The sequence below is a fragment of the Mauremys mutica genome, chromosome 1 (genome assembly GCF_020497125.1).
Source record: "Mauremys mutica isolate MM-2020 ecotype Southern chromosome 1, ASM2049712v1, whole genome shotgun sequence".
NCBI classification, from domain to species: domain Eukaryota; kingdom Metazoa; phylum Chordata; order Testudines; family Geoemydidae; genus Mauremys; species Mauremys mutica.
Genome location: NC_059072.1, coordinates 74126499 through 74141902, shown reverse-complemented (window position 1 = coordinate 74141902; position 15404 = coordinate 74126499). Strand labels below are relative to the sequence as shown.

The 15404-nt window shown below is 40.2% G+C and overlaps 1 protein-coding gene across 3 annotated transcripts in view; it reads left to right on the top strand.

Annotated features, from left to right (window-relative positions):
- The window catches only part of LIN7A (lin-7 homolog A, crumbs cell polarity complex component), a 77001-nt gene that overhangs the window by 29085 nt on the left and 32512 nt on the right, over nucleotides 1–15404 (top strand). For 2 of the 3 annotated variants that reach the window (XM_044979794.1, XM_044979800.1), the window contains exon 2: nucleotides 3853–3971. In XM_044979794.1, the coding sequence (XP_044835729.1) occupies nucleotides 3853–3971 (119 nt within the window). The remainder of the gene's footprint in view (nucleotides 1–3852; nucleotides 3972–15404) is intronic. The other variant, XM_044979807.1, reaches the window with a different exon arrangement.

The following is a 15404-nucleotide window of genomic DNA, read 5'->3' as shown; positions in this document are numbered from 1 at the left end:
TCTTACTAATCTATTAGAGTTCTTTGAATGGGGTCAACAAACATGTGGACAAGGGGGATCCAATGGACGTAGTGTACTTAGATTTCCAGAAAGCCTTTGACAAGGTCCCTCACCAAAGGCTCTTACGTAAATTAAGCTGTCATGGGAAGGTCCTTTCATGGATTGAGAACTGGTTAAGACAGGAAACAAAGGATAGGAATTAATGGTAAATTCTCAGAATGGAGAGGGGTAACTAGTGGTGTTCCCCAAGGGTCAGTCCTCGGACCAATCCTATTCAACTTATTCATAAATGATCTGGAGAAAAGGGTAAACAGTGAGGTGGCAAAGTTTGCAGATGATACTAAACTGCTCAAGATAGTTAAGACCAAAGCAGACTGTGAAGAACTTCAAAAAGATCTCACAAAACTAAGTGATTGGGCAACAAAATGGGAAATGAAATTTAATGTGGATAAATGTAAAGTAATGCACATTGGAAAAAATAACCCCAACTATACATACAATATGATGGGGGCTAATTTAGCTACAACAAGTCAGGAAAAAGATCTTGGAGTCATCATGGATAGTTCTCTGAAGATGTCCACGCAGTGTGCAGAGGCGGTCAAAAAAGCAAACAGGATGTTAGGAATCATTAAAAAGGGGACAGAGAATAAGACTGAAAATATCTTATTGCCCTTATACGAATCGATGGTACTCCCACATCTCAAATACTGCATACAGATGTGGTCTCCTCATCTCAAAAAAGACATACTGGCACTAGAAAAGGTTCAGAAAACGGCAACTACAATGATTAGGGGTTTGGAGAGGGTCCCGTATGAGGAAAGATTAAAGAGGCTAGGACTCTTCAGCTTGGAACAGAGGAGAGTAAGGGGGGATATGATAGAGGTATATAAAATCATGAGTGATGTGGAGAAAGTGGATAAGGAAAAGTTATTTACTTATTCCCATAATACAAGAACTAGGGGTCACCAAATAAAAATTAATAGGCAGCAGGTTTAAAACAAATAAAAGGAAGTTCTTCTTTACACAGCACACAGTCAACTTGTGGAACTCCTTACCTGAGGAGGTTGTGAAGGCTAGGACTATAACAGCGTTTAAAAGAGAACTGGATAAATTCATGGTGGTTAAGTCCATAAAGGGCTATTAGCCAGGATGGGTAAGAAATGGTGTCCCTAGCCTCTGTTTGTCAGAGGATGGAGATGGATGGCAGGAGAGAGATCACTTGATCATTGCCTGTTAGGTTCACTCCCTCTGGGGCACCTGGCATTGGCCACTGTCGGTAAACAGGATACTGGGCTAGATGGACCTTTGGTCTGACCCGGTACGGCCATTCTTATGTTCTTAGCATTTTCATGGGGTGCTGCCTGAATTTGTGTTTATTCATGTGCAACTACTGTATCAGAAAATGGGAGATGCCTACTTCAGCAAATGACAACTTGGCACTCAGTTTTGCCTAGGAATTCACGCACTCACCTCCTGTTGATTTCACATCAGAGAGCATGAATTTATCATTTGTACTAAATTCCTCTCTTTGCAATATATTGCAATACTAAATGCAAGCTTGTCCTACTTCTAAATGCAATTAATCATACTGTGAATGATCCAGGCACCAATTCAGGAAGGGACTTAACCACATGCTTATCTTTAAGCATATACTTAAAACCCATTGATTTCAATAGGACAATGACATGCCTAGAGTTAATTAAGCATTTGATTTAAGAATAGGGTTACTTTCCCAAAGTGGTGCCAAAAAAATACTGATGTCAGTGGGAGTCTTTCCACTGAATTTAATAGGTTTTTGATCAGGACCATAGTGAACATGGGGAGAAGCAGAGAATCCACAGAACTAGAGGCAGAACAGCTAAGTGGGAATAAAATAGTGGGGGATCAGCCAGCAGCTACACTATGCTTCTGCTCAGTATATTTTGAGAGGAGGGCTAGGAAGGAAGCTCTAAACTGAGCTAACCAGGGTAAAACCAAAAACAAACCCCTTGTAATTTAGAGCAGCTGAAGGGCTTTTCTAAGCTATGGCAACTGCAGAGGTCCAATCAGAACTGCTATGCCAGCAAAGAGTATTGGGCAATTCTCAGATGCAGCCCTTCATCTGCTTTGTACTGTCTGCACAGAGCAGAGCAGCTGAAGTTGGGGCCAAGGACTAAAGACTGGAAGTCTAAAAATTAACTAACTGTGAACCTCTCAGTTTGAATGGGAAATGTCAAAATTATGAATCTGGTAAAGAGCCATTTTTGGAGGTATTTCACTGTGACAAAGATAAAAATGCAAAGAACAAAACTAACTATTATTATGAATATTAAAAAATATACTTTAAACCACTCATCTGAAGCCATCCTTTCCCCACTTCTAAATAGCTTCTCATGTCTGTGCCAGATAGGACATCTGCTCAGAAGAGCTAAACTGCAAGACGAGGATTCTAAGAATTGTTTCAATTAGTGTAATCTCCCAGTCACAAACACTACAATCTTTATCATGGGGAAGGAGGGTTATTTAAGGTAATTTCCATTCATTATAAAGATTTTATTTTTAAACACAGCTAAATCACATTTAAAATGCCTCAAATATTTTGCATGCATGTAGCATTGTATATTCCCTTAGTCACTATATGACTACACTATGATATTTTTAGTGTTTTGGTATAATTGGCTAGTGATGTCACGGGTAGATATGAAAATAAGTCTACATTAGAGGCAATAGGAATGACCAGACAATCAAGACATCATTACAATGTTGCCAGGCTTCATCTACCTCTGCAAATTTTGTGGCTGTAATTCGCCTCCTGCAGCAGAAGTTGTAACGTAGGCTTCCATGACATGGTAGTAAAAATGTCTGAGCGCTGCCTATGCTACAGCTTCCACAATTGCTATCACTGGTTAGAATCCACCCCTTACAGCTCAGCTGCTTGTTTCAGTTAATTCTTGCAAAGAAATGTATTTTAACTAAGTGGACTGACTCAGCTCCCTCACTTGATCAGTGGATAGCCTCCATCAAGTAATACATGGAACAAATCACTACCTAAGATGCTTATATGGCCCCCATCACCACATTATTTGAACATCTCACAATCTTTAATATATTTATCCTCACAACATCCTTGTGAGGTAAGGAAGTGCTTTTATCCCTATTTTACAGATGAGGAACCAAGGCAGAGATGCTGAGTGATTTTCCCACAGTCATCCAGGAACTACATGGCAGAGCAGGGAACTGAACTTGGCTCTTCAGAGCCCTGGGCAAGTGCTCTAATCACTAGAGAAGCCGCCTACTAGCAACAGGCAAAACAATTCTTGAAGAAAATATTAGTATATAGTTCCAAGTTTGTACAAAGAAAAGATTAAATTATTTCCTTATCCATTATCATACCAGATGGACTTACATATAAGGACTATTTTTAACTCAGACTCTTTGAAAGCATGCCCGTGTACCTCTTTGGTGCTGTTCTCTTTAATGCAGAAGGAAGCAGTTATGTATTTCTAACTGTTTTAAACATACTACTGTATATTATCTGCTTACACTGGTATCTGTTTCTAGAAAAGAGTACTTGTAATTGATAAATATGCATGCAATGTCAGTACTGAAGGATTCAGATTTCTGAACAGCAGTGCCTACACATATTAGTTTAAGGTAATGTATACATTTCAAGGGGTTTACCTGCAGAAATGAACTTTTTCTTGTCTGTTAAAGAGTTATAAACCCAAAAACAAATAAATTAAGCATTGATCAAGCTGATTGTGCATTGAAAATATTGCTCATCACCACTGTACCACTTATTTGTAACATTAATCATTCTTACATGTCAAATCTCTGCTTTTCTGAACTTTATTCTTATTTTTACCCATTCAGATGTTGCAAGAGCAATTGAATTACTGGAGAAACTACAGGAATCTGGAGAAGTACCAGTACACAAGCTACAGTCCCTAAAGAAAGTACTGCAGAGTGAGTTTTGTACAGCTATCAGAGAGGTACGGAAATGAAAGTCATTTCTTAGCATAGCCTTATTCCTGTAAGCATTGAGGGAGCAGGAGCGCATTGTCCACCACAGCAAAGGATATGTGATTCGAAGTCATGATGCAGAGACAATGTGGGGCTAATCCAAAATCCACTGATGTTAAGGGGACCCCTTCAGGGGACCTCAGCGGGCATTGGATCAGGCCTGTACAGAAAAGTGAGGTCATGCTGTATGTGTTAGAAAGTTGTAGCCACTGGCCAGTGCTGAGGACGGGGAACATTACCCTGCCATCTGTGCGAAAAGGCCCTCCTTGCACTCTCCAGCAGTCGATGATAAATTATGGCTGCCTCCCGCACAGGTACACAGAGGGAGAAGGAGCTCCTTGTGCTCTCATCTCTCCTTGCCCTCCAACATATCCACACAAACCCAGCTAGGATGTCTCTAAAGCAGTAAAATATGTTCTGGGCTCACAGTAGTGAGACAATAGTTAAGGCTGCTTCCGATTTTTTGTTTTACAGAGTTGGTTCCTTTTTGGAACCCTCTTTTGTAAGCATACCATGGGGAATGTGAACCAAATTTCATATATGTAAATGATAATGCTTTATCTTTCACTTTACAATTTCTTGGACAGAAGATACAAATGAAGCTAATCAGTTCAATAGGATTCCTAAATGTTTAGGATTATTTCCCTACTAAACTAAACATTATTTGTATGCCAGACTGAAGTGATTGGAAACATTCTTATGGAGACAACAGTTTACAGCTTGCAACCTGCAAGCCTCTCGGTTCTCCTTTGTGCTTATCTATTTAATGCCTAACACTAATCCTCCTTCAGTGACATCAATGGGAGTTCTATCGTTTACTTCAGTGATAGCAGGATTGCACTCTTTGGTATTGAGGCAGCAGAAGTGCATTGATTGTGATTTTTTTTTCATTAATGGCTGAAAGGAAGAGAAAAGGGAAGGTACATTAGTTTATCGGCAACGTGCAACACACCTTTATTTTACTGAATATATTCTGCATTGCAAGAAACAGAGAGAGGTTTCCACTTAAATAGCCCACAGTTTTAAAGACTTTTTAGGGAAATATGGTTCTAAGACTGTAAATAATGGCATTTTCTATTCTAAGATGCTGATATCCTGGCTAGTCTTTTCATTTAACTAGCTAAATGTTTCCTTCATTGACAGCAGGAAGCACAGAAGGTTTTATATATATATATATATAGCACAGCTTGGCACTCAAGTTATAAAGGGGAGCTTTGCTATCTCTACAATACTACCAATGAAATCCTAGCACATTTATATTCATCAGCAGAAAATATTCTCAACAGCAACAAACATGTAGCTTTTTGAAGAGGTTTGGAGCATAGGAAGCTAGGAAATGGCCTAGATTGTAATGCACTATCAGTTCAGTGAACTAAAAATATTTAAGTAGAATTTGACAGGATCATCTATAAGACATAGTAAGTGCTTTTATGGGCTATTGGGTAAAACCATCCTGTACTAAACTGATTTTTCTTTTACTGTTTTACACTAGTAAGTACATAATATTCACTTTAGGATATTTATAATTATTTATTTACAGTTGACCGACTCCAAATGAGTGGTCAGGTAAATTGTGCCAACTGTCATAAATGACATTTATTTTCTCTTTCTTTTTTTAAATATCAGTGTGGAAAAAAAGGAAATTCAATTAAAAAAAGTGTTTTTATTCATATCAGTCCTGACTTTCTAGTGAAAACTTTCAACTATATTAAATTAACACAAATCTATTCATCTGTTATAGGTGAAGGTGGTAGCTCACCCAATAAATAAGGTTGTGTGACATATCTTATTATAAGACCCTGTTTCAGTTGCTTATACTGTGCCAAATTAACTGTTAGGGCTAAACTTTTCCATTCTGGGTGTCTGTGGCAGGCTGAAGATTTTCAGAAAGTTTCAACAAAAATGTTTCCACCATTTCTGAGAATTATATTAGGGGAAAATACATTGTTTTGCTCATGTTAAAAAATTCTTGCAACTATTTTGTTGAGAAACTCTAGCATCTTCATGCATTGGAGCAATGGCTTGAAATTTAGCAGGAGGAGTTGCCTTTTTGTCAGGGATGTGCCTTTTCCTATTTCCATGAAAAAAAAATGCCCAAATTTGGCCACTTTACAAGCCCTTGAAAAATCTCAGTTCACACAATGCTCAGCAGAGACTTGTTAGAGTTTGACAGCTAAATTCCCTGAATCATTCCATCTACATGCTCAAGGTTGGGACTGCAGAGGGGAGGCAAGGCAGGACTTTCCTCAGTTGCTCCTCCTGGTTGCTGGGGGCTGCTGTGGACCCAGGCACAGAGCAGGGAGTCAGTCTCTCTTGTGCTCTCAATGCTCCCCCTGTTACTTGACATCAAAGCAGTGTGGAGGAGGCAGTAAATCCAAGTATTAAGAAGTTGTGAACTGCCAGAGTTAAGGTTCCCTGTGAAATCTTATTTGGGCCTCCCATTGCATATGCATTATGATACAGTCTTTGCACAATCACATTTTTAACAGGAACCCAGTGCACAGGCTGGACCTGCTCTGGGGATGAATCACAGATGTGTAGTGAAGGAGACTGTTGTCCATAAGACCCCCTGCCTCATTTGTTGCCAAAGTTGGAAGGTGTGTTCCTGTTGTGATTACTGGGAGACAGTGAGCCTAAGCCTGCCCAAAGCTGAAGGGCCCTCCTCTTCAACTGACAGGAAGGGGCAATTGAACCCAAGCCTCAAGTAAATACTGGTGACAACAAATGCAAAAACAGTGATGGGAATGAAGTCAAAGAGAAACAACAAAGGGAACTGGCAGGGAGACTGAGCACACAATGGGGTCATGCAGGTTGGGCAGCCTCATGAACTGGCCAAACACCGCAGGGTCCACCAGTCCCTCCGACCATAGGCCAGGAGGTTTCAGATTCTGATGGTGCAAGCCAGGATCAACCTCCAGTGCACCACAGGGGACTCCACAACCTATGCGCATAGATGGGGGTTATATATAAGGAGGGGATCCTTCCCCTTGGATGATGCTATAGATCTGGTCGCTGAAGCTAGAGTCCAGGTCCTGAGGAGGTTCTCATAAAAGACTGGTAACTCAGAGGTCTCAGGAGAGACCTCTCAGGTGGAGATAAGAACTGTCATTTGTATCATGGCCCTCAGCGGTGGTGGAGGAAGGCATGTGCCAGCACACTCCATGCCAGGCTACCTGCACTATAAAGGAGTCTGCAGGGCCTGAAGGCAGAAGGTGTGGACCTGACTACAGATGCACCAGGCACTGTCTTCCCTCCCCCAGGGGGAGGCTCAGGATACCTGCAGAGACCCAGTGCAGCCCCAACCAGAAAAAATCCATCATGTATCTTAGTGGAGAAAGTTCCACTTTGGGGTTGAGGTTGGAGAAGAAAACATTTCTCTGGAAAGCAGATCTTGAAAAACAGTGGCCAGCTGAAACTGCTCAGGGGTTGGGATATTAAAACATGTACCAGGGAAATGGATTATTGGGAAGAATGCAGGTTAGGTGGTCAAAGATGTGTGATAAATCTAATTTGTAAAATGCATAAATGCATGATAGATGGGATAAGCCATATTTCATCTATAATTAACTATACATGCAGCAGATTAATGTATAATGGAATTACCCTTTAGGGCATTAAATGTTAGGCTAGATGATGATATAACAATATGAAATCCAATATGTAGCAACCTATTAAAATGACTGTAACACATTGTATTAATGGAACCCCAAACTGGCAAAAAAATTAATCTTTGTTAGGGACAATCATTTTCTTTTAAAAGGGACCCTGATTGTAGTTAATAATTAAATTATAAATTTGATTTAAATCACAAGGTGGTTGTAAGATGCCATGTCAAGAACTGGCAATTAATGTAAAAAGAGCTAACAAAATAATTAACTGGCGTGCTCACTTAGCTGAATATTAGTATCACTTGGAGGTATTTGTCCCAAATTGGCAAGACATTTTTATTGGCCCTGGAAATAATGAATGGCTATTTGAAATATCAGAGGGGTAGCCGTGTTAGTCTGGATCTGTAAAAGCAGCAAAGAATCCTGTAGCACCTTATAGACTAACAGACGTTTTGGAGCATGAGCTTTCGTGGGTGAATACCCACTTCGTCGGATGCAAGACGAAGTGGGTATTCATCCACGTCGTTGCATCCGACGAAATGGGTATTCACCCACGAAAGCTCATGCTCCAAAACGTCTGTTAGTCTATAAGGTGCCACAGGATTCTTTGCTGCTTTTATTTGAAATATATAATTATGTTATAATTCCTTTTAAAATGGAAGCGCCAATTTTCAGTCCATTGGCATGGTATATGGTTTCCACAACTAAGCTCCCTTAGGCCTACCATGAAGTCTAGAACATAATTTTTTATAATGGCCAGACAAACCCATTTTGGCCTAATCAGATTAAAAATCCCATGCAAGAGTTAACACAGTTCAAGTTCTCTAGATACAGGGAAAGGTAAAGGGTTACTACCTTGTTCCCTGGAAAAAGCTAGGTTCTTCTCCAGTCCTGCACATCATACAACAACCCAATTCTTAAGGCATGCACCTTTCCTATTATTACTTTAAATCAAGTATAGATGAGGTGTTAGACTGCAAGGCTGAATGACATAGTTCATCTGCTGAAAAGATGAACTCAGATACAGAAATATAAGACAATGTAAATTTATGGTTTGATTATACTTGGGGTAAGGCAAAATAAAGAAATGAAATTATGTAGAATTGTAAATGAAATTAACTCCTAGTCTGGCTATTAGAGCAAGGCAAAATATTTCAGTTGATATTTCTTTCCCATTGGAAAATTTGGGTTTGGGTCAACTGAAATATTTTGTAAAGTTGTGTCATATTTGCCAAATTGTTTCAGTTAAAAAAAATCAGAGTTTTATTTTGACATTTTTAAACACAACATTTCAGTTATGATTCAAAATGTTTTCTTTTGAAATGTATTTCAATTTCATGAAAAAAAAAATGTTTAAGAAAGCTCAGAAACAAAATGAAGTGTTTTGTTTTGGGTGAGACAAAATAATATTTAGTTTCATGTGAAAATATTTTTCGACTTCAATTGACCAGAAGCTGGAATTTTCTCACTAGAACTATTTTTGTGGGGGTGGGGGGATTTTTTGGAATGGCTAGTGAACCAAAAAAAAATCAGCCATTTGCAGAGCTTTATTAGTAATACATCTTAAACAGCTATATACAGAAAGTGTTAGAATACATTGCTGAACCAAAAGAATAACAAATCATCAGCAAAAGATGTGGCACAACTTAATAAATAAAATTCACTTACATTGCTTTTGCCTTTTGGTAATCAGCAGTGGAAGGTAATACATATGAACAGACCCTTATTTCTCCTGGAGTATGAGGTTGCCTTTTAAGAAGTTGCATATTAAAAGATTCTGGAAATGAAGAGTTTTGTTCACCTGTAGGTTAAACAACTATATTTATTAAGATATCAGTGCCTCACTACCACCAGCCCAAATAACTAAATATATAATAATAAAATTCAGCACCACTGGGACCAGTTTTCTCTGTGAATGTTATTTAAAATAAAATTTGATTGGGAATGTCCTATATCAGTGAAATGGATAATTTATTACATAAATTAATCTCATGTACAATAGGATTGGGAAGGCTAAATAAAGTCTGTCCAGTTTATAAACCAGGGAAGCTAAAATATGAATTGTTTTATTGCTTTATTATTTTAACATTTCTACCCAAATATATCTGGTCATCATCTGATGCTATTTTTACAAGACTGTCAACAGTTTTCAAAAGGGAGAAGCAGACATGGTTTAAGAAAAGTCACTGTATAGCTGCTGAGTACTTTGTATGGGATTATCTGGAGGAACAGGATTTGTTTTGAGGAAGGGTCAATATAAAGACTTTATTGATTTAAAATATGATTTTTATCTGTGGATTAGAGTACTTTCTGGAGAAAACTTAATAAAACTAGTGAAGCGAGATCCTGGCTAAGTTGAAGTCAGTGGCAAAACTCCCATTGACTTTAATGGGCCAGGATTTCGCCCCTGGTGCTTTTGAAATAGTTTTGGTTATATTATATTATATCGAAACTGGGGTTCATTACCAAAATGTTAGGTTAGAATTCAGTGAGAAACATTTATTCCCACCTTTAAAAGGTTTTTTTACAAGCCCATATTCTGTTACTATTCCTGGATATGGTACATGTGAGTGATTTTGCTTTATTAATAATGGATGATAATTTCCATGCCTCAGTGATTTTAAGCACTAGAATCCCACACTGCTACATGTGGCTATATTATTTTCTTCAGCTGGTTTACAGTGCCTTAATAAAAGTTACTTTCACACTTCATATATTTTTGCAAACATTAGGGAGAAACACTAAAGTTAGGTGGGTAGTATAAGTTGGGTACAGTGATACCGAGCAATGAAGAATTATCTGACAGCAGGAATCTGGCTAGATTCCTTCAAATATTCACCTTAGTTCTAGCATTCAGGGTTTATCATTCTAACATTTGGGATTTCTTTTTAAAAAGCTGTACACAGTGCAATGTTTTTGGGGTGTTTGTTAGACTCAACTCACACTCCCTCCACCTTAGCTTTCTTATAAGAAAGTTCTTTATTTAGAAATGTAAAGTGTTGTTCCAGAAATCATCAGACAGTCCCAGGTTTTTCTGTGTTTCAAGGTTTCCAAGATCAACTTTTGCTCAGTTTACAAGTACAAAATTATTTCTCTCTCACTGTCAGCCCTAGATTCTGACAGTTAAGTTACACTCTTTCTGCCTGCTGAATCGCTCACCCGACCTGTTTAAAAAAAAAAAAAAAAAAGATTCTGCAGGCCAAATTCTACAGTCTGTAACAGCTGAGCAACCCCAGTGTTCAGATTCTGCTCTCCATTACACTGGTTTAACTGCGTTTTTTGTCCCCCCATCACCGAAGGCAGAATTTTAGTTAATTTTGTAGCTGGTAGATGAGCAGAAATAGAATCCTGTTCTCTCTATGTAACCCTACAGAGCCAACATGTGTGCAAACGTACTAAAATATTACTTTGAATACGCACAGGGAGAAGACCCATGGATGAAGATGATAGAATTTTCAGGATAGAATTGTCCTTTAACTTCAATATGAAACCCCAAATTTAAGGTCCAGTTCTGCTCTTTTTACCCTTTGAAATTAAGGTACTACACTACTCAACATGAGTAAAAGTGGAAGAATTGGACCTTTCGTAAGTTAACTGGTGGCCAAGGAGGCTATTCATCTGAATAAGGCAAACAAGATTTATCATTTAAATTACAGGTTATATAAAATATACCAAGTAAAACTGTAGATTAAAAATAGTTTCAGATCACATTCTTGTTAATTTAGCAGGAACAGTCTTACAGCACAGCATATGGAATTGTCCCAGATATAGTATGCAGCTTTGCAGAACATAATCGTATGCAGTGTTGTTTAGCTCTGTTGGTCCCAGAACATTAGAGAGACAAGATGGGGTGAGGTAATATCTATTATTGGGCCAACTTTTGCTGGTGAGAGAGACAAGCTTTTGAGCTTACACAGACCTATTACTGAAGAAGAGCTCTGTGTAAGTGGAGAAGCTTGTCTCTCTCACCAGCATAAGTTGGTAATAATTGGAGATATACCAATCTCCTAGAACTGGAAGGGACCTTGAAAGGTCATTGAGTCCAGCCCCCTACCTTCACTAGCAGGACCAATTTTTGCCCTAGATCCCTAAGTGGCCTCCTCAAGGATTGAACTCCTAACCCTGGCTTTAGCAGGCCAATGCTCAAACCACTGAGCTATCCCTCCCCCAACAAAAGATATTGGTCCAACAAAAGATATTAACTCATCCACCTTGTCCCCCAGAACATAATTGACTTTTAAATCTTGTATAAACCAGCTTTCAAATCTCTTAAAGAAATCTTTATGGTTGCAAAATTCTTTGTGAAGTTGTGTTCTTGGCAGTTCATATTGTAATTTCAGTTCATATGCTTAACAGGTAAAGAGAGGGAAAATGTAATAGTTTAAAACTAGTAATGTAGTTTTCATTCCAAACTAACAGATCTTGGAAACAGTTTAAAGCTGGACTTTGGACCAAGTTCAGTGAGATTTTTTGTCATGCTTACACTAGAGCTGCATTTGCATCTTTGTGTTAAAATTGCTTTTACTGGATGTTAAATCTGCAATTTCAACCTTTGGTTTTGAAATATTGAGTCAGATCCTGGCCATATTCTCAGTTAAACTCGTTCAATTCTCCTGACTTCTGTGAAGTTGCACCAATTAAAAAAGGTATGATCCTATTCCCATTGGAGTCCATGATAACAACCCCCTGGACTTCAGTGGGTTCAGGATCAGGCCTCTAGCAAGAGCAGAATTTTGCCCCTTTTAACCTTTCTAGCTTTTTATGGTTGTATCTTATAATAATAAGAGCTATAAAGGGTGAAACTCAGAGTTGTCTGACCTTATTTATATATATAGTTCTGTGGGGAGCATGATACTTTGTAGGCATGAGATGTTTGGTGTTAAGATTTTCAATAAAATACTATGCAGAAATAAGTGATAAAATAGTAATAATTCTACCAAGACATCGTATTCGTACTTCTGGGGAAAGGATGTTATTTAATTTTGTTCAGTGGTGACTTCTGAATGATTAAGGATTAGTGTTATGAGGCTCTACTGCAGGGGCGGGCAAACTTTTTGCCCTGACGGCTGCATCAGGTTTTGGAAATTGTATGGAGGGCCGGTTAGGGGAGGCTGTGCCTCCCCAAACAGCCAGGCGTGGCCTGGACCCTGCCCCTGCCCCCTATCCCCCCTGCTTCTCTCCCCCAATGGCCCCCCCAGGACCTCTGCCCCATCCAACACCCCCATTCCCTGATGCCCCCCCGGGACCCCTGCCCCATCCGCCCCCTCCTGTTCCCTGTCCCCTGACCACCCCTGGTACCCCCTCCCCTGACTGCCCCCTGCCACCCCATCCAACCCCCCCTCCCTCCTGACTGCCCCCCAGGACCCCTGCACCCATTCAACCCCCCCCCCCATTCCCTGCCCTCTGACCACCCCGACCCCTATGCACAACCCTGCCCTCTGACTACCACCCCGAACTCCCCTGCCCTCTATCCAACCCCCCCGCTCCCTGACTGCCCCCCGCCACCCTATCCAACCCCCCCTCCTTCCTGACTGCCCCCCAGGACCCCTGCCCCCATTCAACCTCCCTGTTCCCTGCCCTCTGACCACCCCAACCCCTATCCACAACCCGAACGCCCCTGCCCTGTATCCAACCCCCCACTCCCTTCCCCCTTACCGCGCTGCCTGGAGCACTGGTGGCTGGCGGTGCTACAGCCGCGCCGCCCGACTGGAGCCAGCCATGCCACAGCGCAGCACAGAGCACCGGGTCAGGTTGTGCTCTGCAGCTGCGCTGCCCAGAGCATTGCGCCGGCAGCACGGCGTGCTGAGGCTGCGGGGGAGGGGGAACAGCAGGGGAGGGGCCAGGGGCAAGCCTCCTGGGACAGGAGCTCAGAGGAGGGTCCCACGGGCTGTAGTTTGCCCACCTCTGCTCTACTGTGAGTTTTATCCTCCCTCCCTTGGTTACTTTGGAGTATTTTTCAGGGGCATGTTTAGAAATTAGGACAGGGAATGACTGGTCAAATCTCACTAAACAACCTGCCTCTTTCCCCATTCCCACCATAGAGTATAAAGTATTTAGAAAGTTCAGAAACTAGAAAAACTCGGGGTTTAAATAAGCAGAGATCATGTTTCTTGTATAAGTTCACCTTGTTAGATGCATTCCATTTCCTGTAGTTACCAGGTTTCAGAGTAGCAGCCGTGTTAGTCTGTATCCGCAGAAAGAACAGGAGTACTTGTTGCACCTTAGAGACTAACAAATTTATTTGAGCATAAGCTTTCGTGGGCTACAGCTCACTTCTTCAGATGCATAGAATGGAACACACAGACAGAAGATATTTATACATACAGAGAACATGAAAAGGTGGAAGCCTCTTCCAGTTGGTATGCGTACTTCCACCTTTTCATGTTCTCTGTATGTATAAATATCTTCTGTCTTTGTCACCATCTTACTAACATAAGTGATGTATCCTTACTTTGTTTCTTGAATGCACTGGATTGCCTGAATGAACTTTTGGAATGATTACCTTGTCACTAGGCAGATGGCCCTCATTAATGGCAATTATATATGAATATACCAGACAGACCAAGCACTATCTGAGAGGAGACATTATTAATCCTCTATGCAATTACAAGATACCCATGACTTCACTAAAGGAGATTTAAAGCAGCTGCCGTTGTCACTTTTTAAAAAGCAGCTTAGAGCTAAATACATTGATATCACAGATGTAATATTCCAGAATCTAGGGCCATGTCAAACCATTGATCTTTAAGGAGTATTCTCCATTGGCTTCAATGGAGAGTTCTGATTGAAACCAATGAGAAGTACTGATTAAAGATCAATTGTTGAGGATGGCTGCTGGCTATATAACTACTTACATTTGTGCTTGGCTTGCTTAGCTGTGCCCCAGGGGGGAAAAAACCAATATTCTAAAAAAGCCTTCAAACACCCAATAGTACAATAACGTTGTATTTCTCTCATGTCAATGTTTGGCTAGGTTGCTGCTGCATAATTGTTAGAATTCTAAACTGTCCTAATTTGATTTAGCTAATTCTGTACAGAGCTTGCTGCAGTTACTTATTTCATGAAAGATTGTTCTAATACAACATTGGATATGCAAATCAGCAACCTATTTGCTTTCCCCACATTATCATTTTTGTTTAGTGTCGCAGTATCATATTTGATTATATAAAACTCTGGAGGATAACAATAGCCTTTACTGCAGTTCATCTCAAGCCTGCTTCTTCATTATCAGAGAAATCTGCAGCCAGGTGAACTGATGAGAAAAATATTTATTCTGGCAGTCCACTGGAGTGGACCAGTGCAGTTTTACTGCAGACTTGCATTCCTGCCTTGTTACAGCCCCCAATGGTTCCCTACTCCCATCCACCAGTGTCTTTTAGGAAATTCTTGAGAAGTGTCTTTCAATCTATACTTCTGGGTTACTCCCTCAGAGGGGGAAAAAAAGCTTGTCTAATTCTAAGTCTACCTCTATGAACTCCATGTTATATGTTTGCCTCCCAAGTGTCTAAAAATAGAAACAAATAGTTTCACTCTCTCTTACTTCCATTCCAGCCAGGTAGAAGGAACACTTGGAATGGTCTCAGATAATAGGATGATGTGCTCAGCTTTAGCCAGCTGCTGATTTTTGGCGAGGCACTGAGAAAGCTGTTTATGTTTGGTGTAGAGTTGTTGTGGTCTGCAGCCCATACCGACTCACTGATAAAGTGAAGGGAGTGTGTGTTATTGAAGGCTCAGATACTTCTCCAAACCAGAATAGGCAATGAGTTGAGAGATGGGGTTACTAAATTATGGCCT